Source organism: Sciurus carolinensis, chromosome 1 (genome assembly GCF_902686445.1).
Source record: "Sciurus carolinensis chromosome 1, mSciCar1.2, whole genome shotgun sequence".
NCBI lineage: Eukaryota > Metazoa > Chordata > Mammalia > Rodentia > Sciuridae > Sciurus > Sciurus carolinensis.
This window is the reverse complement of record NC_062213.1, coordinates 123513920-123538693: the sequence shown is the minus strand read 5'-3', so window position 1 is coordinate 123538693 and position 24774 is coordinate 123513920. Positions and strand designations below refer to the sequence as shown.

General features: G+C 35.9%; 1 protein-coding gene across 6 annotated transcripts in view; it reads right to left on the bottom strand.

Moving 5' to 3' along the window:
- Positions 1–1039: 1039 nt before the first annotated feature.
- Frrs1 (ferric chelate reductase 1) overlaps positions 1040–24774 on the bottom strand; it is an 86513-nt gene continuing 62778 nt past the window's right edge. For 5 of the 6 annotated variants that reach the window (XM_047567187.1, XM_047567171.1, XM_047567177.1 and 2 more), the window contains exons 9-16: positions 22653–22766; positions 21258–21373; positions 19598–19684; positions 15682–15779; positions 15370–15428; positions 14414–14557; positions 13191–13252; positions 8725–13112 (exon numbers count right to left, since the gene is read on the bottom strand). In XM_047567187.1, the coding sequence (XP_047423143.1) occupies positions 13020–13112; positions 13191–13252; positions 14414–14557; positions 15370–15428; positions 15682–15779; positions 19598–19684; positions 21258–21373; positions 22653–22766 (773 nt within the window). In that variant the 3' untranslated portion in view covers positions 8725–13019. Of the gene's footprint in view, positions 1377–8724; positions 13113–13190; positions 13253–14413; positions 14558–15369; positions 15429–15681; positions 15780–19597; positions 19685–21257; positions 21374–22652; positions 22767–24774 lie in introns of those variants that run through there. The other variant, XM_047567156.1, reaches the window with a different exon arrangement.

The window sequence follows — 24774 nt, the reverse complement described above, 5'->3', positions numbered from 1 at the left end:
TTATTTGAGAAATGATCCAAGGGACAGGAAGAAAAGTACAGGAAAGAAAGGTCAATGCAATGGTCCATAATCAAGGTTAATGCTCGAGGCAACAGGGACTCCCTTCCACCGTGATCTCTGAAGAGCATACAGGAAGAACCTAAAAGTGTATGTCGGAGGAGAGGACACTGGAGCACTTATCCACCGGCTCTGGTGCCCCTGTGAACATAACTCCCCCCAACACACACACACACACTTCTAGGTTGTACTTACATGGATATCACACAGACTCCCATAACCTTGGAGGGAGCCCAGGTGAAAAGAAGAAAAAAAAGCGCACAAAATGCTTCTGGAGGGATGATATCTGCAGAATTGTGACCTAACTCAGAACCGTTCACTGCAGCAATGGCGCTGCAGAAACAGATCAAGGGACTAGGACATGGGCACAACAGGGTCTGCCACTCCAGCTATATAATCCTGGGCAAAAACATAACTGAGCCTGTTTCCTTATCTGCAAAATGAGATAAATGCCATGTGCCTCAAAGAGGTGTCAAGATTCTACTTGTCAGTGAATGGAAGGTACCAGGTGCCCTGTCCATCAACAAATTGGTTAAGATGTCATATATTAAAGGTGACACCATTACACCTTCTTCATCTCACATCTTGAAGTTTTGTGTGTCTAGTGCTTCTGTTTAGGTCAATGATCCATTTTGAAGTAAGTGAAATAAGAGAAGCGAGTGAAGGAAAAGCTTAGGAAAAGTAAGTGAAATAAGAATGAAGGGTAATTTTTCCAGAGCTATTCAATCGTTTCAGCCCTACTCCTTGAAAGACTATTTTCCATGTTGAGCTGCCTTGGCACCTTTGCTAAAAGTCAGTTTGTCTGTAAGTGTGGGCCTACATATCAATTTTCATTCAGTTTCTTTCTTCTGTATATGTTGTATATCAATACCACATTTTACCTATAGTTGTTAATGCTGGGGCTTTATAAGTATGAGAATCAAGTTAGAGTAAATCATCAAACTGTATCTTGTTTTTTAAAAAATATATTTTGTACCTAGTTTTAAATTAATAGAAAAATCGAAATGATATTACCAAGTGACCACATACCCTACCCCCAATTATATTAGCGTCTTACATTGGCATAGTACATTTGTTACAAGTGATGAACCAGTTATAACATAGCATTAGTCACCCAAGTCCCACAGTTTGTTCAGATTTCTGTAGTTTTTACCTAATGTCCTTTTTATGTTCCAGGATCCCAACTAGAAAGCCACATTATTTTAGTCATCATGTCTTCTTAGGCCCATTTTGACTGTGACAGATTTTTGGGCTTTCCTTGTTTTTGATGACGTTGACAGTTTTGAAGTTACTAGTCAGGCATTTTGCAGGATGTCCCTCTGTAACATACGTTGTTACTCTCATGGTTAGATGGGGGTTAGGAATTTGGAGGAAGAAGACCACCCCATTGAAACGCCATTTCCATCACCTCATGTCAGGGGCACATACTTTCATCATGTCTGCCATTGTCAACATTGATAAAAGATCCCTCTCCTGGCTGAGGGATGGGTTTTTGGGTCCCGAACTCTCTGGAAGATTGTGCAGCCCACCCTTCAGGAGTAGAGAATTAGGCTCCCTCTCGTTAAAGGCAGAGAATTTACAAATTATTTAGAAAGCTTCTGCACAAATTTGTCTGTTCTCCCCCATTTACTCTTATATGAATATACCACATTTTCTTTATCCATTCATCCCTCCATTGCATGTTTGTAAATAAAGATGCAATAGGTATGCCATTCAAATATCTATTAGAGACCCTACCTTCAATTTTTATAGATATATACCCAGAGTTGACATTGCCGGATCATACAGTAATTCTGTTTCAGGTTTTTTTGAGGAACCTCTATACAGTTTCCCTAATAACTACACCAGTTTACATTCCCACTAACAACACACAAGAGTTCCAATCTCTCCATGTCCTCATCAACATTTGCAATTTTTCTTTTTAAAAAAATTTTGGCTATCTTGATGAATGTGAGATGATACCTTATTTTGATTTTCATTTCTTTTATTTTCATTGATGTTGGCTATCTTTCCCTATGCTTGTTGGACATATGTATATCTTCTTTGGAGAAAGGCCAATTAGAGTCTTTTGCCCTTTTTTGTTCCCATTGGTTCCGGGATTTGAACCCAGGGTCTCACGCATGTTAATCCTGATATATCCCCAACCCCTGCACACTTTTAATTGGGCTATTTGGTTTTGTTGTTGAATTGTGGGAGTTCTTTATATATTCTAGGTAATAACACGATATATGATTTGTAAATATTTCCTACCATTCTGTATGCTGCTTTTTACTGTTTTCCTTTGACTACAAGAGTGCTTTATGGTTTGGGGAAGGATAGGATTCATTTGTTTTTTATTGTGTTTTTTTTTGTTTGTTTGTTGAGACAAGGTCTCACTGTGTTGACCAGGATGGGCTCAAACTCCTCTCTCAGGACTGCAGACATACACCACCACACCTGGCTGCAGGCACAGGAGTTTTTGAGTTTGACATAGTCTCATTTGTCCATTTTGGTTTGTTGCCCAATCCTATGAAGTTTTTTCCCTACATTTTCTTCTAGGAGTATGATTTTAGGTGTTAAGTCCAGGTCTTTAATCCATTTGGAGTTATAGATTTTGTAGATGATATAAGTGAGGGGTAAGCTTCCTTCATTTTATGTGGATATCCATTTTCTCAAGACGACTTGTTAAAGGGACTGTCCTTCCTCATTAAGTGGCTTCAGCACCCTTGTCAATGATCCTGTGACCATAATCAGGGCTTATTTCAGGGTTCCCTACTCTGTCCATTATGTGTCTGTCTTTACGTCAGTATTGCACTATTCTGATTACTAAAGCACTGCACTATGTGTGTAATTCAAACATCAGGAACTGTGAACCCTCCATGTTATTGTTTTTTAATATTGTTTTGGCTATTTGTAGTCCCTTGAGATTTCACATGGGTTTTTACAGATATAATTTTTGATTGATACAAGACTATTTTATTTTTTTCTTAGATCTGTTTTAGTAATTTGGCTCTTTCAAAAAATATTTCCACTTAGCTTTTCATATTTATTAATGAAGGCATTTATAGTTATTTCTAATAATCTTCTTAATGTTTACAGGATCTATAATGCATTATCCCCCTTTATTCCTGAAATTTGTATCTTCTATTTTTTATAATCATCTAGCCAAAAGTTTACTGAGTCCATGGATTTCTATTACAAATCCACTTTTATTTCAGTGATTTTTCTGTTACTTATCTATTTTATATTTGATGATTTCTGCTTTTATCTTTATAGCTTCTTTCTACTTACCTTGGGTTTAATTTCCTTTCTCTCTCTGGTAAATCCTTAAGATTATGGATTATACAGATCCTTTTTCTTTTCTATTAATGTAAACATTTAGGACATTACATTTCCTTTTATTTTTTTTTCTTTCTGCTTTTTTTTTTTTTTTTTTTTGGACCAGGGATTAAACCCAGGGGCATTTAACACTGAGCCCCATCCTCAGCGGGCGCGCGCATGCGCGCGCGCACACACACACACACACACACACACACACACACACACACACAGGCCCTTTGTTTTTCTAAGCTGCTTAGGGCCTCGATAAATTGCTGAGGCTGATCTTTTTTTTTCAAAGTTAGTCCCATTATCTAAGAAAAAACTAGACGTCCTGGGATACATACACAATTTTTTTTTTTGTTTAGCATTTTCAAAGTATTTTATTTGTTAGATACTAGTACATATGAAAATAATTACAGTAAATATGGGTAAAAAAAATCATAGTAACTGAGTCAAGCAAATGTATTTATAACCAAAATTTAAATTAAATAAATTATTTGCAAGGAATATGTCTATAAATTTATAGTTCTCTTATTAATTATAATTCAAAAAACTAAGAAAATCAGTTATTTGTTCTAATTAGCTATACATGACAGTAGAATGTATTTTGACGTATCATACATAAATGGAGTATCATTCTTCTGGTTGTACATGATGTAGAGTTACACCAGTAGTGTAATCATATGCACATAGGGTAATAATTTCTGATTCATTCTACTATCATTCCTACCTCTATGCCCCCTCCCCTCCCTTCCCTCTATTCCAAAGCACCTCTATTCTTCCCTAATGTCATCTCCTTATTATGAATTAGCATCCATATATCAGAGAACATTCAGCCTTTGGTTCTTTGGGATTAGCTTATTTCACTTAGCATGATATTCTGCAATTACATCCATTTACTGGCAAATACCATAATCTCATTCTTCTTTAAAAACGAGTTAATATTCCACTGTGTATATGTGCCACAATGTCTTTATCCATTCACCTGCTGAAGGGCACCTACATTGGTTCCACAGTTTAGCTATTGTGAATTGAGTTGCTATGAGCATTGATATGGCTGCATCACTGTAATATGAAAATTTTAAGACCTCTGGGAATAAACAGAGAAGTGGGATAGCTGGGTCAAATGGCAGTTTAATTCCAAGTTTTCTGAGGAACCTCCATACTGCTTTCCATAGTGGTTGCACCAATTTGCAGTCCCACCAGCAAATATGCATATGTAAGTTTTACCTGCAGTTATGCTTGCCTGGGAAACTTCTTTCTTTTTTTTTTTTTTAATTTATCTTTATTGTAAACAAATGGGATACATCTTGTTTCTCTGTTTGTACATGAAGTAGAGGTACCATTTGTGTAATCATACATTTATCTAGGGTAATAGTTTTTGACTCATTCTGTTATTTTTCCTTCCCCCCACCCCTCCCACCCCTCTTTTCCCTCTATACAGTCCCTCCTTCCTCCATTCTTGCCCCCTTCCCACCCCCCATTATGTGTCATCATCTGCTTATCAGCAAGATCATTCGTCCTTTGGTTTTCTGGGATTGGCTTATCTCACTTAGCATGATATTCTCCAGTTTCATCCATTTGCCTGCAAGTGCCATGATTTTATTATTCTTTATGGCTGAGTAATATTCCATTGTATATATATATACCACTGTTTCTTTATCCATTCATCAATTGAAGGGCATCTAGGTTGGTTCCAAAATCTGACTATTGTGAATTGAGCAGCTATGAACATTAATGTAGCTGCATCACTGTAGTATGCTGATTTTAAGTCCCTTGGGTATAGGCCAAGGAGTGGGATAGCTGGGTCAAACGGTGGTTCCATTCCAAGTTTTCTGAGGAATCTCCACACTGCTTTCCAGAGTGGTTGCACTAATTTGCAGCCCCACCAGCAATGTATGAGTGTACCTTTTCCCCCACATCCTCACCAACACTTATTGTTGCTTGTATTCTTGATAATTGCCATTCTAATTGGGGTGAGATGGAATCTTAGAGTGGTTTTGATTTGCATTTCTCTTATTACTAGAGATGTTGACCATTTTTTCAGATATCTGTTGATTGCTTGTAGATCTTCTTCAGTGAAGTGTCTGTTCATTTCCTTAGCTCACTTGTTGATTGGGTTATTTGTATTCTTGGTGTAGAGTTTTTTGAGTTCTTTATATATTCTGGAAATTAGTGCTCTATCTGAAGTATGAGTGGCAAAGATTTTCTCCCACTCTGTAGGCTCTCTCTTCACATTGCTGATAGTTTCCTTTGCTGAGAGAAAGCTTTTTAGTTTGAATCTATCCCAGTTATTGATTCGTGCTTTTATTTCTTGTGCTATGGGAGTCCTGTTAAGGAAGTCTGATCCTAAGCCGACATGTTGAAGATTTGGACCTACTTGAACTTATGATCCTCCTGACTCAGCCTCCCGAGTTGCTGAGATTATAGGCGTGCACCACCGCACCTGCAGGGCTTTACATTTCCTTCTGTGTAAGCATAGTTCAAGAGAACTTTTAGTCACAATGGAAAATTTTTGTGCTAACTATTACTCACATGTGGCTATTGAGTACTCAAATCTAAGAAAGAGAACTTTTAATTCATTCTTAAATTTATGACATATGTCTGACAATACAACTCCAAACTTGGCATTAACTTCATGCCACACATTTTGCTGCTTTATTTCCATTTTAATTCAGTTCAATCTATTTTCTAATTTCTGTTATATTATTTAATTTCTAAATATTTGAGAAATTCCAATGTTATCTTCTGGATATTGATTTTCATTACTAGTTATCACAAAACACATTCTATGATTGTCTCTTTTTAATACATGAAGACTTCAGGGGCACGACATATGATCTATCTGGTGAATACAACCCACAGAGCACCTGGAGAGAATGTGTAGTCTGTAGTCATTATGTAAATGACAGGCCAGAGTGGCCGATACTGCTAATCAAATATCTACATCTATGTTGATGTTTCTCTAGTTAGAGAAGAATACTGAAATCTGCCAAATATGATTGTAGAAAAATGTCTACTCTTTCCTTAAATTCTTAAAAAATCATTATTGAATATACATACCATAGATTTCAATAGTCTTTTGTGTACTTACAGAAGTGAGAAGTTACCATATGACGCAACCTTTTGTGGCTGGCTTCTCTCAGCAAAAATTTTTCAAGATTCATCCACCCTAATTGCAGCATTTATCAGTACTTGATTCCTTTTAACTGCCAGAGTATTTCAGTGGGTGAATATACATTTTGTTTATACTTTCAACAGTGGACAGACATTTGGTTCTTTCTACTTTTTCATTATTATGAATAATGCTGCTATGTATATTCCTATACTCATTTTTTTGTGCACATGTTTTCATCCTGTTGCATTCATACCTAAGAGTAAGATTGCTGCATCACGTAGTAACTCTGCTCAACATTTTGAGAAACTGCTAAAATGTTTTCCAAATGGTGGCACCATTTTAAGTTCACACCAGCAATTCATGAGGGTTCGGAATTCTCCACATCCTTGCCTGCATTTGCTATTACCCACTTTTTAAAAATTATTATAGCCATTCTAGTGGGTGTAGTGTCTCATTGCTATTTTAATTTGCATATCTCTAATAGGTTCACAATGTTCGGCATCTTTTCATGAGTTCATTGCCCATTCAATATTTATTCAAACAAATTTATTCAAACCATTTGCCCATTTTTAGTTATATTATAGGTCTACTTCTCACTAAGTTGTAAAAATTCCTTATATGTTCCAAATAGTAGTCTCTTATATGATTTTCAAATATATTCTCCCAGCCTGGGGTTGTCTTCACATTCTTTATAGTGTCATTTGAAACAAACAAAAAAATTAATTGTGATACAGCCTAATATATCAGGTTTTTTTTTAATCCTTTGTTATTTTAAGAAACTGATGTTTAATACAAAGTCAGGAAAACTTAGTCTTGTGTTTCAATCTAAGATCTATGATCAGAATTTTTTAAAAAACTAGTTTTAATTAGTTGTGTGTCCAAGAACCAACTCTTGAAAAGACCATTCTTTCCCCCTTTGAATTGCCTTGGTACCTGGTCAATAATATATTGACTTTAAGTGTGAGGGTTTACTTCTGAAATCATAATTCTGTTCAATGGATCAATATATTCATCCTTTTGCCAATTACCACATTGCCTTGCTTTATAGGTTGTGACACACCGGGAAGTGTGTATTCTTCAACTATGTCCCTTTTAATTTTGTCCCGGCTATTCTGGGTCCTTCATATTTCTGTGGAAAATTCAGGGTCAGCATTTCAATTTCTGCAAGAAGGCCAGCTGGGTCTGTATACTGGTTGTGTTAAATCTGTAGATCAGCCAGGAAGTATGACAATATTAACAACATGTCTTCTGATCCCTGAATGTGAGATTTATTTCCATTTCATCAGCTCTTCTTTACTTTCTTTCAATAACATTTTGTAGTTTTCTGTGTATAAGTCTTGCACTTCTTTTGTTAAACTTAATTTGTTTCATGATATTGTGAACAAAATTTTATTTTCCTAATTTCACTTTCAGATTGTTCTTTGATTTAGAACTGTTGATTTTTTTTCTTTTTGTGTTTATTTGTTCTAATTAGTTATACATGACAGTATCATGAATTTTGACACATCATACATAAATGGAGTATAACTTTTCATTCTTCTGGTGGTATGGGTTATAGAATCACACTGTTCATGTAGTCATATACACACATATGGAAATAATGTCTGATTCATTCTATTATCCTTTCTAACCCCGTAACCCTTCCCTTCAATCCCCTCTGCCTAATCCAAAGTAACTCTATTCTTTCATAGCCTCCCCATCTTATTGTCAATTAGCATTTGCATATCAGAGAAAACATTCAGCCTTTGGTTTTTTGGGATTGGTTTATTTCTTTTAGCATGATATTCTCCAGCTCCATTCATTTACCGGCAAATGCCATAATTTTATTCTTCTTTGAGGCTGAGTAATAGTTCATTGTGTATATATACCACATTTTCTTTATTCATTCATCTGATGAAGGGCACTTAGGCTGGTTCCACAATCTAGCTATAGTGAATTGAGCTGCTATAAACATTGATGTGGCTGCATCACTGTAGTATGCTGATTTTAAGTCCTTTGGGTATAAACCAAGGAGTGGGTTCAAATGGTGGTTCCATTGAAAGTTTTCTGAGGAATCTCCATACTGCTTTCTAGAGAGGTTGCACCAATTTGCAGTCCCACCAGCAGTATATGAATGTACCTTTTTCCCTACATCCTTGCCAACATTTATTTTTGCTTGTATTCTTGATAATTGCAATTCTTATTGGAGTGAGATAAAATCTAAGAGTACTTTTGACTCGCATTCCTCTAATTGCTAGAGATGTTGAACATGGAAATGTTGATTTTTACATATTGACTTTTTTTTTTTTAATCCTGCAACTCTGCTGAGCTGATTTACTACTTCTAGTAGTTGCTTAGTGGATATTTTATGATTTTCTATATAGATTAATTATGTATGAAAAGTGATAATTTTGTTTCTTTCTTTCCAATCTGGATGCCTTTCATTTTCTTTTTTCAATTGCCATTAGTAGCACCTCCAAGACAATTTTGATGCAAAACTGAAAAAACACTTGTCTTGAACTTGCTAATGGGGAAAGTGTTCCATCATTCACCATTGATTATGATATAAACTGTAGGTGTTTTCCACAGATGCCTTTCATCAGGCTTCATGTATATGCCTCTAAAGTTTTCTTCTAGGAACTCTCCACTCCACCCTGGAGAGCTGCAGTTTAGTCCTTTGGTTTTCTATCAATCTGTTTTCCGTCTCTGTGGACTAATCTATTGTGGATATTACATATAAAGATGTGAACTTTGTGTCTCACTTCTTTCACTGAACATAGTATTTTGAGGTCCATATTACAGCATGTAGCAGTGCTTCATTCCATTTTATGTTAGAATAATACTCCACTCTATGTACACACTATAATCCACTCATCCATTGATGGATATATGGGTCATTTCCATTACTTGACCACTGTGAATAGTGCTGCTATGAACATTGTTTTTAACCTTTTTTATTATTTATTCAAAACTTGTTTTGTTGTCCATTTTAACCATGGTGAAGTGTAAGTTCAGCACATTAAATACACTCACAGTGCTGTACAACCATCAACACTATTCATATCCAGAACATTTTCATCATCCCAAACACAAACTCCAGATCCATTAAACAACACATTCCCTTTACTACTGCTCACCCCTGACCTTAGTAACCACCACTCTACCTTCTCTCTCCACAAATTTGACTACTGTCTCATATGTAAGTGGAATCATATATAATGACTGTCTTTTGTATCTGGATTATTTAATTTAACATAATGTTTCAAGTGAAACATCAAATATTTTATATAATGCAAAGTACACATTTTATAGGCAAAAACTTAAAGTTTGATACTGTAATCAAATGCCATAGATGCCATAAAAGGCATTCAGAAAGCAAGCACCTCTGGCTGGCACATTCTACTTAGTCCTTACAAATGCTCACTGACACAGGCTTTTCAGAATGAACTGGACTCACAGACGATAAGTCTCTTATCCACAAAAAATGTAGCATGTTAGTCTACAAGAAAACCTGGATACTTAGGTCTCTCCGCTCCCACTCCATTTTAACTTACAGAGTGAGCTTCTTCCCATTCCACACCACCCTGTTAGACAGGACAAACAGAGATCCATATTGGATAGAGTCAGGGAAGGCTCCAAAGAGAAGTAAGAACTTGAACTAAAACTTGAAAAACTAGCTTTTGCTAGGAAGAGAAGAAGAGAAAGGCCATTCTAGGTGGATGACCTCAATGACATTGGTATAGAGTTGAAGTTGGTAGGAACTAGGCAAGGAAGAAAGCAGCAAGATATGGATAGGAACAGTGAGAATCCTAATCTCGTTTGAAAAGAACTTAGAAGAATCTTCTCTCATTCCCACCTACAGTGGATTTTCTTAAACAAGACCTTTGTTCTTCTCTTCTCACTGCTTTACCAGAGTACATAGATAAACAGAATTTCAGCCAACAGCTACATGTTCCCCTGGAGCTTCCTAGTTGGCATCTGCTGTATTTGTCTTTTCCCATGGCATCCTGGACTGAGGCCGGATGTGGAGGGTATGAGGTATCACTTAGCACACATTAGAGCCAAAAATTCTGACAAATCCAAGTAACTACTAAAGTTAATTTGATTCATTTATTCAGTAACTCATGCTATAGACTACCTATGAACACTTAAAACTGATTTCCACAGAGCAGAAAATAAAGAAAAACAAAAAGTAGCCTCAGAGATGACTAATCACAATTTTCTAGAGCTTGTTTCTTTTTTTTTTTTTCAAAAAATACTTATCTTTATTTTACAGAACAACCTTCTTTAAGAAAACTTGTGATTTTGCTCGCTCTTTTTGGCAACACTGACAAAGTATAAAGGCATTAAGCTTCACAATCACACATATCAAAAGAATTTTTTTAACTATCTAGAAACAAGAAGTAAAACTGGGAGGAGGGAAGAACAAGTTTTTGTAATTGGTGGATACCGATCGTTCATCAGCAGAAGAATCATAATTTGGTCCTAGTGAAAAGATTTGGTCTGCTAAGATTAAGTGACAAATATTTCTTTGGACAGTTCTATATGTCAGTTGAAGAAGTATCAGAATAGCACCAACATATGAATCGGTGAAAAAGCAAAAGTTGTGATATAGGCCTTGGTGGTTGAAACCCAGCAAGCCCACATACTTAAAAATAAAACACAATCAAGGCTCATCTTTCCCTGAAAGAATTTTTCCTTCTCAGATACAGAATATAACATATTAAGAGAAATGTATTAGTTTTTAATCCCCTTATAACAAAAAAGTGAAGGTAAATATTTTAATGCACATTTACTTTGCTATGTTAATTTTGAATAGATATTCACAAGGAAAGCTTAGATTTTAAGTAACATGGCACTATGTCCTAAGCTACTTATGCTGAACACCTATATAAGAAACATAAAGAAAACTTCCATATCACTTTATCCAGCAAAATATGTGGGTTAGACAGCTAAGCCATTGTTAACAGAAAGAAATTAGATTCTTAAACCAAGAAGAAACTATGACGCAATACCCAAAGAAATAAAGAAAATACCTAAAAAATAAAGGAATGACCCCTATTCTTTTTTTCTTTTAAAAACGTACATTTTGCTTGTTTCCTTTGCCTTCAGTGATTGTATACATCTGCTAGAGAGTATGTAAAGGAAAATATCCAACAAATCTTATAAAGGAAAGTTAGAAAACATACATAACAAGAAAATAATAACAATGGCCCCTAATTCAAGTTTCTACAACCATTACCCCAAAACAACAAGAAAATGCAAGAATTCTTCAACGGAAGATTAAGAAAAGCTGGTAGAATGTAAGGAAAATGCCATCCCATGTTTTTTTAAGTACTAAAAATGAATCACAGCACAAGGAGACAGAAACAAATGAGTATTTCGGTACTACAGTGCCACCGGCTGGCTAGAAGAACTCATAGCGAGTATGAGCCCTGGCCATAAAATAGAAGGTAAATTATTGGAATGGGAAGGAAAATAACACTGACTATACAAGTCCATTACAACATCAGGAACTTCTTACAAAACAAAACCACCCATATTAATTTATGTTCACAAGTAAAGAGAATCATTTTTAAATATGTCCACAAGGATGAGTTTGGTTAATTTTGAAATACAAATCTATAATCTCCAAATGCTGTAAGGACTTATATCTCATAGTCAAAATAACATATAAATTGCTATTTCAGCTCTGTGAATAAAGAAATAATATCTTTGGTTAGAACATGTATACTTGTATTTCATTGCTAACAAAGAAATTATAATTCTAATAATATAATTGAATGTTAATGAAACCCTCAATGGAGTCCATCACACTTCCACCTTTAACCTGAGAAGTATTAAAATACAGGGAGCAAATAAAATATCCCAAAAAACAGACTGAAAACATAGTTTCTAAAAACAAGTCCAGTCAGGCACTGTGGTGCATGCCTGTAATCCCAACGGCTAGGGAGGCTGAAACAGGAGCATCACAAGTTTGAGGGCGGCCTCAGCGACTCAGCACAGCCCTAAGCACCTCAGAGAAACCTGTCTCTAAATAAAATATAAAAAGGGCTTGGGGATGTGGCTCAGTGTGCCCTGGGTTCAACCCTGGATACCAAAAACCAAAAATAAACACAAGTCCAAAGACCATCTATACTAAAAATAAATGTTTTCTTTAGAGTACCACAGCAGCTTTGTAGGCCAAAATATATTTACCATAATAAAATGTCCTTTTTATTCTAATGATATGATATTTTGTTTTTCCAAATTGTTCTTGTTTGATTTCTTAAACACTAACATTCTTAAAATCTTGGTGTGGAATATTCAAGAGTCATTTCTCCATGTATAATGTTGCCTTTAAGACACAGAATTACACATCTTGGCCTGACGTCAGTTTACAGGCCATGTGACCCTCCTGAACTTGATCTGTAGAGATCAGACTTCAGAATTCCTTTCTAGCCATGGTCCTACTCTTCCAAATTAGAATCCATGATTATGCTCCAGGCAGTCAGTACAGGCTTCATGTTTCTTTGGTTTGATGATAATTATTACCTGGTCCACAAAAAGCAAGGTCTTTGCTTGCTCACACATGGTTGATTGCAGATAAGAATATGATGAGAAAAGTCACATTCCCACAGACATAAATTGCCAACACCACCTTTTTAAAAGCATGACCCTGAAAAGAAAAATGGAGATGTAAAATAATGTACCATCATTAAGGTTTATATCAATCAACATGAAAAGAAGGACTTACCTCTGCTTCAGCTACAGTAAGTGACTGAAGGATCTGAATTCTATCATCATCCAATATTTCAACTGTCAAGAACAACATAAGATTAAAAGGACAGTGTTATGCAGGCAAACTAACTCTCAGAAATATAAAACAAAACTCAAATTCTTTGTGTGCACCAATTTCTAGGGTGTAAGTTCTTCAGTTTCAAGTTATGAAATCTTGCTAACTTCCTGAACTTTTATGGCTCTCAGAAATTGGGCCACACTGACTACAGCACACAGCTAACAAAGGACTTAAAATAAACTCTCTTCTTCTAGTCAATAAACAACACACCAAAAGCTTAAAAAGCTAAGTCATTCTAATTTTACTTTTTTAATTAACAAATTAAAATTGTATATATATTTATGGAGTACCCCATGAGGTTTTAATATGGGTATATATTGTGGAGTGGATAAATTGAGCTAATCAACATAACAATCCAAAATTTAAGAACATATGTATTTTAAACAACAAGCCATAATTTAGAGGGTCATCAGAAATCCCGTGTACTCTGTCAAAAGCCAAAAGTGGCAGGAGAGAGACACTATTTGACTCCTAAAAGCTACCTAGGTTTCTAGATTCATGACATGTACTCTGGACAACAAAGAGTTTTTGTTTTTAGAGATCACTTATTTGGGGGCCTGAAAGTAAGAGAGGACACTTAGCCTACAGTGGTTATAGGCATCTTGACCCTCCCTAGCGCTAAGACCAAGCAGACCTTTCCACTGAGAGTAGGAGCAAAGTAGGTCCTACCCTACTACATATTTATGCACATGGCAACCTGAGCCACAGCACGTAGTAAGTTTATCAAGTAGATAAAATCTGTCTGCAGCTCTACCCTGCGTCGACTCTGGGGGTCTTCTTCCTTCCTCTCAGAGTTTCCTCAACTCCAAGCACTCCAAGTTCTCAAGGGTGTGGGTTCCAGGTCAGATCGACATGCACAGTGAAAGTAGTTATGAAGAAGACTTCTTCCTTAAAATCTAAAATCTTCCCTTTATATTTTACTCACAAATTCAAATACCAATGTATATATACAAAAATAAAGCCACAAAGGCATAATATTTCCATAACTGCTACCACTGACTGAATTATCAGTAGAAGCTGTTAGAGGTAAATAGTCAAGCATTTAGTACAGAGAAGCTAATTAAATTCCAATAGTTTGTATAAAAGTGATTCTACACAACACAGCTTTTAGAAGACGTTACCTTTTCGAGAGAGTCGGTAAGCATGTATCTCCAGAACAATCTCAGTCCCGATGTGCCAGGTTACAAATCCAATCATTGCATAGGTTTTCTGTGGACTGGGAAGATTCAATCCTGGTAAGTCCATTCCTAAGAACATTGCTACCACTAAGTGTAAAAGAAAAAAAAAAAAGTTATATTCAATCACGGTCCCCACCAAAAGACAAAATTGTGTGTGGGCACTGTATCAACTAAAATGTACTAAAATTTGTGAAAGGAGTAAGATAAATGTTGAAGATCAAATAGTTGATTCAGTCTTTTTTTAACTGTAAGACTACACAAGCAAGATAAAAAATTATAATTATGAGCTGCCAATTTCTAGAAAGAGGTATTCAAACTTTACAGAAAGTTTTGCAGGAAGGAAGAAAAGTATGGAAACCATTGCCAACTGTACTCCCTCTTCCAGATTGAATCCCGTAGACCACAGAAAAGGTAAGGGAGGAGGTGTCTGCACAGGGGTCTGCTATATAAGGCATCAAAATGTATTGGGTAACCACACCTGCCTTCTGAAAACCACCTCCCCTGGGAGGTACCAACCTATGGAACTGACTGGGAGATGGAGGGCTTGGATCAACAGTCCCCCACCAACCCAACTCACAAATGACCCTTGACTTGAACTGCTCAAATGTTTGCCTGTCAGCATAGCTTATCTAACTGGCAAAGGCAAACACTATAAAAAAGAAAAAGAAAGTGTTAAAAGGAGAGTTTTAAAGTCACTTTTAAAACTTTAAACTAAAATAATGACTTAAATTGTTACCTCTTGAAATTACTTTCTGGATTTCAATGTTTAAGGCTTATTTCTCCTCAACAACCAATTACTCCAATTACTAATGCATCTAAAAATCTTTTAAGTCAAATTACAACTCACAATATACACAGCCAGCAATTATATATGGATAAGTGGCATCACAATTACTTACCTGCTATTATTCTAGCAGCTGTTCCCACACTCCAATGAGTCCAGTTAAACATTTGCCTTCTGCCAAAATAAAGAACCAGTTCATATTCTTAGAAGGGACAGAATGACAATTAATTCCCAAGAGAATAAAAAGCATATAATTTCACTTATGGCCTGAGAATTAGATGTCTGAAATACATTTTAAAGTCTTTCAAAGTAAATAAAATTTATCACTAGATTTTATAAGATGAAAAATGTTTCCACTCAAAAAGGAATTTGTTTGCCAACTAAAATATCCACAGTAAGAGCACTTGTGTATAGAAGCTAACAGTACCTTGGATCATGCAAAGGTGGCCTGAAGGCTGCCAGAAGAGGCTGAAGAACTGCTAACGCCATCACTATACAACCAAGATACGGGTGGTAACCTGCATGCTGGACAAAGTTATGACATTTTTATAGTCCCAATCTCTTATCAGTTTAAATCCTCAGGTTAAAAATAATAAATACAAGTGTATACTCAGTATTTTTCCATGGCTTTAAACATTCAATAATGCTGATGATAAAGATGATATAAAAGGTCATGAGGAGTGTGTATACTGTGTACCAGACATGTACTTTTCATACATTATCACTGACACTCACTACAGTGCTTGACAGTTCATCCTTAACATCTCAATTATACAGGTGGGGAGCTAAGGCTCAGAGATATCAAGGATTGTGTTCAAGAACACACAGGACATAAACAGAGGTCATGGAATCCATGTTCAGAATCCTGCCTTCCCCTCATCAGGATGTCAGTTGACCACCAATACCAGGACAGCCATTTGAAGCCTGGTTAGGACTAGTTGGTATCCACAAGTCAAGAGCTACCATCCCAATGCATTGTAATGATTTGTGTAGAACTCTGTGTTTCCCTAGGCTGCAGGTTCTATAACTCTGGAGCTTAGTAGAGTCTTAGTCACTCAATAAATGTCTATTGAATAAATGAAAACCAGGTTTGCTGCTATATGAAAAGCTTATCTTCCCTGTTCAGAATGGTTTAACTTGATGAAAACATCAAATCGAATCTCTACAGTTTCTATGATGTTCCTCCCTTATTGATATTGTGTGCACCTCCAAACAGCAGGTAGTTGGATTAGACCACTCTGAACAACAACTTCAAATAAAACACTTGAGAGAAGGGCTGAGAAGATGCTCCACCCTGTGACATATTTAGTTCGAAGGATGCTATGGTCTATGGTCACTGACTCCTGTGCTCCAATGGGCAATAGAGCTGTGACCAGGAAAAGTTAACCTATGTGGTATCTAAACTAGACTAGAGTCTTTGTAAATAGGTGACCTAAGGGCTGACAAAGAACAATGATAAAAACACATTTGGACCATGGACTCATTATACACAATAAAGGTATAACTACAATTGTGGAGGTTAAAGAGCCTTTAAGAAATAACAGTCGCAACAACAAAAATTTTATATGGACTTAGAATGTGCTGGAGAATATCCAAATGTTTTCAGTTAATCAACTCCCAGTTCACACAGAAAAACAGGGTGGATACTATGCCATCCCCACTTCACAGATGAGTAAACTGAGGGGTAGAGAAGTTAAGTAATCTGCCCAAAGGTGTCCGAGGGGATACGTGATGATGTCAGGATTTGAACCCCAATAATCTGGCTAAAGAATAGAGCCCTTAATCTTTACATAGTCAGCCTTCAGTATCTGTGGGTTCCACATTTGTAGTCAAACAACCACCAATAGAAAATATTTGAGGAAATAACTGCCTCTGCACTAAATATGTACAGACTTTTTTCCTATTATTCCCTAAACAACACAAGTATCTACATGGCATTTATACTGTATTAGGTATTATGAGTAATCTAGAGATGATTTAAGACATACAGGATGAGGTCTGTAGGTTATATGTATTTTATATAAGAGACTTGAGCATGTATAGATTTTGGTACCCCCAAGGAGTCCTGAAACTAATTCCCTCTGGATACCAAAGAACAACTGTACTGTCCTATTCATAAAATGTGAAACTGTAAACTACAAAATCGTAAAACAAATGTTACCCTTAGTTACGGTTTAGATATGAGGTGTCCCCAAAAAACTGAGATAATGCAAGAAAATTTAGAGTGAAATGATTGGGTTATGACAGTCTTAACCTGAGCAGTGTATTAATCTGCTGATATGGATGAACTGGGTGGTAACTGTAGGCAGATAGGATGTGTTGGAGGTGGGTAACTGGGGACGTGACTTTGGGCTTTATATTTTGTCTGTGGTGTGAGGAGCTCTAGTGCATTCTCTCTCTCTCTCTCTCGCTCTCTCTCTCTCTCTCCCTGCCCTCCCCCCACCCCACACTTCCTGGTGTGATGTTCTCAGCTGTTTTCCTCCACTACACACTTCTGCTCTGAGGTGGTTCTGCCTCACCTCAGGTCCTGAGGAATGGAGTTGGCCATCTGCAGATTGAGACAGACTGTGACCTGTGAAACTGTGAGCCTCAAATAAACTTTTCCTCCTCTCTGTTGTTCTTGTCAGGTCTTTAGGTCACAGTGGTGGAAAAGCTGACTAAAACACACTGTTCCAAATACCTCATAAAATAGGGTTCTGATGTCTCAATTCATATTAGACAGTCTTCATTACTTTAAAAAAAAAACAGATTGACTGATGCATAAACTATCTAAAAGGCAGAAGGGAGGTATTCTAGTACTATCTATGACCACTTCCCTGCAGCACCACCCAAACTCTGAAATGCTAAATTGTGATATCAAATTCTGTCTTAAAACTGGAAGAGTACAATGGAAGCACAGGTTCTGAATTCAGGCATGTCACTATTCTCAATAAGCCTATTCATTTATTTACTAAATATATACCCAGTACTACTATGTACCAGAATTTGCTCTGGATGTCTGGGATAAACCAGGGATAGATCAGTAAATATTTCAGCTCTCACAGAGCTTGCATACTAGCATGTACAGAGGCCCATAAGGCAAAAGCCTAATAAATAAGTAAATTATATGAAATTATATAAAGAATATTATGAAAAAAAAATGGAGGACAAAGATCTCTGAGAAGCTATTATTTGAGCAAAGACTTGAAGAAGGTAAGGGTGTGAGGAAAGCTAAGGAAGAATCTTTGCAAAGATTATAAAACGAGACTTTACAAAGCATGCCTGATCTGTCTACCAGCCAACAAGGAGGCCAGTGGAGAGGAGGAGAATACTTGTGAGTCAAGCCAAGGAGGTCACTGGAAGGATCTAGGCTTTGATGCAGCGCAATTGAGAAACATTAGAGAAACCAGTTCAGGGCACAGGAATGCCATGATCTGGTTTATATTTTTTAAAAAAATCACTCTGCCTTCTTTGAGAAAAGCAGACTGTACATAAGCAAGGGTTGAAGTGACAAGATAATTTGGTGGCTACTGTCAAAGTCCAGGCAAGCGATGGTGGTGGCTCAAATTCACAGAGTAGTGTCAAGGATGGTGGTGGTAAGTATTGCTTTATGGATATATTTGAAGTATACAGCTAATAGGGTCTCCTGATGGATTTGATATGAGATATGCAGGAAAGCACACTTAAGAATAGTTCCAAGGTTTGGTCTAAAGATGGAACTCTAACAGCTAACGTGGGAATGGAGCAGGTGGAGCAGGAAGGGGAGAAAAGATTAAGAAACCCATTCTGGCCACGTTAAGTTTTGAGATGTCCTAAACATGCCAGGGGGGCCGTGAGCTCTATTTAAAATAGATTTGTGAGCCAAGGCAGAGGTCTGAGCTGCAGTTAAACCTTTAGAAATAAGCCTTAGTTTCTACATTTGTAATATGACATTATTTGATAACGCCTAAGTCATCTGGCATTTAAATTTGAAAACACAAGCAAAGCACTTAGGATAGCTGGTCACATAGCACTAATGTAACTTATGTAGCTTGGTATTAATCATAATCTCAGAAAACCATTTACATTGTTTCTGTTCCATAAACATCACACTTTGAATTTTCACCACTATATAATGAAAAACTCACTTAAGCTATATGTGTACATCTGATGAAGCCTAAAAATACATTTCATTACCATGTACTCTGTGCTGACATCCTCACTCCATCTAACCCCCAGCCATGTGAGTTATCAGATGACCCAAAAAGGAAAGAAAGAAGGATGCACAAGAATGTTTTTTTTATCCATCATTTGCAAACAAAACAGAAATCTGCTTTGGTATCAAAATGGATTTATGTAAAAACTCCTGTTTAAGATATACTCACCCAACTCCAGCCTCCTCTGTATACAAAAGGCATAATGAAAGCAATGCAGGTGAGCACAGATGTAGTGAGCATGAGCATCCGATGCACCTGCAAGGTGAGAAGACAAAGTGAGAAGGAGACAGCTAATCATGAAAGAGAAGGAGTCAGTGTGATGATGCAAATGGATCACAGGTAGGATTCATGGAAAGCTTGCACCTGACTGACATCTAAGCACAGCTTATGGTCAGTGAGAATAAAACTTTAATATACCATTAAATCAGAAAGAAAATTCTAAGCTGCCATTCTCAGCATTCAAAAGAATTTACTAAGACTTCATCCACACAAAATACCAAGAATGGATATTTCACACATGGAGCACACTTCCATGCCAAGTCCTTCATTTCCTCCCAAAGACATTTATTAAACTCCATCACAGAGCACAGTGCTAGACCAGGTGCCATGAGGCAGTAAGCAAACAGAAAAGACTACCTCCTGACGAGTTTGGGATATAAGTGAGTAGCTTCATAAAAAATATATGAAATGTATGATTCACTATACAACTCAAGAGGATGTTAAGAGTGAAAATAAGCACTATTAATGAATTATGGATAACTGGTGTGAATCAAAACTATTCCAGGGAAAGTAGATATATGCTCACCTTTTATGCACCCATATATATCATTATAAAACACATGTGCATGTGCACACACACACGCACACACATAAAATCTACTTTAAAAGATAGTGAAGAATTTGATTTAATAATGAGAAAGACTCTTCTAGTTGGGAACATCCACATGAGCAGACTGGAGGAAAACAGAGGGCGAACAGGTAAATACAAGTGAGAAATAGCACAACCACAAAACCAGAGGCAGGCAGACAGCAGACAGGCTCTCTGTCAGGGAGACAGATAAAACAGCCCTGCCAACCAGTAGTGAGGAATGAGGTTAGACAAGGGAAGCTTTCCAAGCAACAAATTTACATGAATATAAAGGATACCCTAGTCAAAACTATTCCATTAACAGTGTTTTTTTTCTACAAGCAGACATGTACATTCTAACTCAAAACACACTCACTGATCTTCCACTATTTGTGCTAATCTGTAGACCCTGACCCATGAAAGACAAGGTTGTTTTGCTTTGTTGTGAAGGGTACTTACTGACTCCTGCTTATGTGGAACACTACCTCCACATCCCAAGGGAAGGAAGCATGAAAGAAATACCGCCAGTCTCTCTTTCCACTCACACAGGAAACAAGGATCCTGTTGATGAGTCAGGGATAGACCAACATTTGCCCATAAAGCAAAGACAGATCCTTGCTCTGACATGCAGTAAATACTACTATTTCTTTCTTCTGTCTCCAGTTTCCCTTGACTTTACTCAGACAGTATGTGACTACTCTTCCAGCATCTGCCTCCACAAATGGAGGTATAAAGTCACCTGGGTCCCAATGGCTAGGTTACAAAGGGACAAACAATCCAGGCTGTTCTCCACAAGGTTGTCTGTATTTTGATCATCAAGCATCTTGTCTGATCTCACTTGGTTAGGAAAACAAAGGGAAAAAAAGGCTCCTAAGCCCACAAAATAGCTGTAATTGAAAAAAGAACAAAACACACACGCTCCTCATGTTGTAATGCTCAAATAATATGGAAATTACATTAAGTACTTTTTTCCTCACCGACCTGAAACCAAGCTGCTTCGCCAAGGAAGAAGGCTTTTGACCAAACAGATCTGAAGAACCGGGCAATCAGAACACCTATGCTAACAGTAGTCATCCATGCCATAAACATTAATGCACCTACAGGTGAGAAAAATACAATGTTTCTTAAATAACCAATCCAAATGCTCAGAAAGTATAAACAGTCAGCAAAACACATTGAGTTGATGTACACATGACCTAAAAAGAGTCTATGCCTCACCACTTACTACCATTGCTACTTTTAATAGCTAACCCACGCTGTGGCCCTACTATGTGCCCAGAACTCTAAGTGCTTTACACATACTAATCAAAATGATTCTCATAAAAATCCTATGAGATATTTGTAATCATTATTCCAGTTTTTTTCTGGATGTGAAAATAACTAAGGTACAGAGAAATTAAATAGCATGCTCAAGTGCACAAAATCAGGATTCTAACCCAAGCTGGCTTCAGCAACTTTGTTCTTAACCATTAACACTATGCCTGTCTACAGTTATTTCAGAATCTTCTCACATCTCATCCTCAAAACCATGCAAAACAAATAGGCACCTGATTTCCAAATCCAATTACTGTTCAACAAAAAGGAAAACATGAGTAGAATCAAATTAAGGACTATGATGTTATTTTCAAGCTTAATTGTTGTGACATTTGTAGATACACTGAAGCATATAAAGAGAATATGCCAAAGAAGGAAATTCTCCCAAACAGTAATGTGTTATTAAAGTATGCTTACACTATATAATTTTCCTATTTTAAAACCCCATCTTTGCAACAATAAGCTAGGCTACTTTTCAAAAGGAAACAACCTCCATTCTAGAAGCAGAGCATAAGAGAGCTTGGTGTCCAGCCCACTGCTCCTTTCCCCTGGTGTTATTCCTCACTCAAGAGCATGGAGCCTATTCACTATATGAGTAACCTATACATCATCAAAAGCTCGGACATTGACCAGTTCGTCATCAATAAAGCGGCACTTGTGAAGCCAAACTACTGTTATAACCAAACAAAACCTGCAGACCATGCTTTCATTAGCATTAATCTTAATAAATGCCAAAAATTATGATCTCATAAAAGTTAAATTAATTAACTCAGTAATACTCAACCCTGGCTGCACTTAGAAGCAAGTAGGATACTTTTTAAAAAATGACAAAATGTCTTAAAAAATTCTATGGCTGATTTTAATGTGTAGTTGGGGTTAAAAATCAAAGGATTAGCTTTATTTTCCATTTTTTAATCAAAATTAGCAAATACTAAGATCGATAATAATCTACTAAAAATGTTTAAACAAAATATTTTTGGAAATTTGCTAAATTATGCCTGCCACCATTTATTCATCAGTAAGTTTATTCCATAAAGCAATAATTCCACACAAGTATCTCACCATGAACCTTCAAAAGGAGTGAAGATCGGGATCCTCCTATGTTCTTAGGATAGTCTGTTACATCATATTTTTCATATGTAATCAAAGGTTGCTGAGAGTGCTTATAAATTTTACCTGAAAAAAAATTTTATAACTTTTAAGATAATAAAGAATTACTTTCTCAGGAAAGAAGGACTTGAAAGAGGAGTATAGAGTAGAAAGAATCTTTATTAAAGTAATAAACAATAATTAAATATCTACAGAGTGTCATTCATATGCAAAAGCAACAGGAAAATATATGCAAGAGCACACATTCTTTCTAAAAAATAAATTAAAGAAATAATTCAAACCACCAAGAAATGAATCAAAATAAGGAGTAGAAATGGAGAATTTATGATAAAAGATCTGGTGTTAAGCAAGAAATGGGTTAAACAAAAAGTCAAAACAATACTAATGTGGTCACAAATCCTTGAAAATGTCAAATATAAATCTTGAAAGAGAATACTTATTTTTTTAAAAATTTACAAATTAGTAACAATTACTTACATCTAAAATCCTAGAATAAACTAACAGAAATTGGACCTGGGGGAAGAGGATGGAGAGCAAAGCAAAACCAATTTGATGATATGGTATTTTGGCATATGGTCAATTCATAGTGAATTTGACTAACATACCAAAATCCCAAATTACAGTGACATAAACAAATTGAGGACACATTATTAGTGGTTTGTATTAGTCCTTATTACATATAAAATTAAATGTGGGAATGTATAGAATTATTCCGTGTATGTGTGTGTGTGTGTGTGTGTGTGTGTGTGTGTGTTCATTCTAGGAATCTATCCTAGAGAAAGACCTTCTTTTTAACCAAAGAAGAGTATTCACAGCAAGTCTTTTATGCTGTTAAAAAGAAACTGTAAACAAACAAAATCCATCACTAGGAGAATGAGTAAATAAATTATGAAACATATTTTTAGAATACTAGGTAAGTGTAAAAATAATTTAAGAAATTTGATTAACAGATACATATAAACCTTTGTCACAAACAAAATAAATATTTTGTAGCATGATAAATATTAGGCCACAGATTATACTTCAATAGTTTCACAAAAAATTATACAACCTACAGGTTACATTATCTGTCCAAAACACAAAACCAAAATATAACAAAAATCTAGAGGAAAAATGATTCACCTAGATAAATACAGATAAACTACTCTTTCTAATAACTCTCTGGTTAAATAGAAAATAAAACTAAAATCTCAAGTCTTCTTAAGAGATGTATAACAATGAAAATATGTCATGAAAACAGATACATTCAAGGTACAGATAAAGTATAAAGCAGACATTTAGTTTGAAATGCATTTAAAACAACAAAATATAAACTATGAATCCAGAAAGGTAAATAAAATTCATTGAGTTTTCGGCAACTCTAACCATCAGATAAAAGGAAATATCACAATTTTAGAAATTAACAAGGTGATATAGCCACCAACACATACTTAAAATTATATGAAAAGACTACACACAATTTTAAATCAGCTAAAAATAATTCCAACTTTAAATGGAAATGATGAATTTCTGGGAAAACAGAGAATTACAAAAATTAACCAAAGAAGAAATAGTAACTCTGGAGAATAATAATAGAATTTTTTTATAGTTGGCCAAGTATTTTCATCTGCACTCAAACTGTGACATATATGAGTTCCATTTATCATTAAAATAATTTTTGTGACTTTAAATTTTTTTTAATTCCAACTCTTCTAGAGTCCATTTTATGAGATTAGCAATACACTGAAACCAAAACTAGGGTGTGTGAATTCACATGAGCACACATGCACATACAATTCATCAACCATAGACCAAAATCACTTATTAATATAGATAGAAAAAGCTTAAGTAAAATATTAATGAATTAAAATTATATATTAAAAGAATAAAATGTGACCAAGTAAGACTTATCCCAGGAATGTCAGAATTATTCTGGGATAAATTGTTTTGAGAGAACAGACAAGAAAGAAAACAGGCTATTAACCCGTTGCTATTTGCACATATGACATATATCCAGAAAACCCCCCCCAAAAAAAAAAAAACTAGAAGAATAGATGACTAAATTCAAGATGAATATTCAAAAATCAGTAACCTT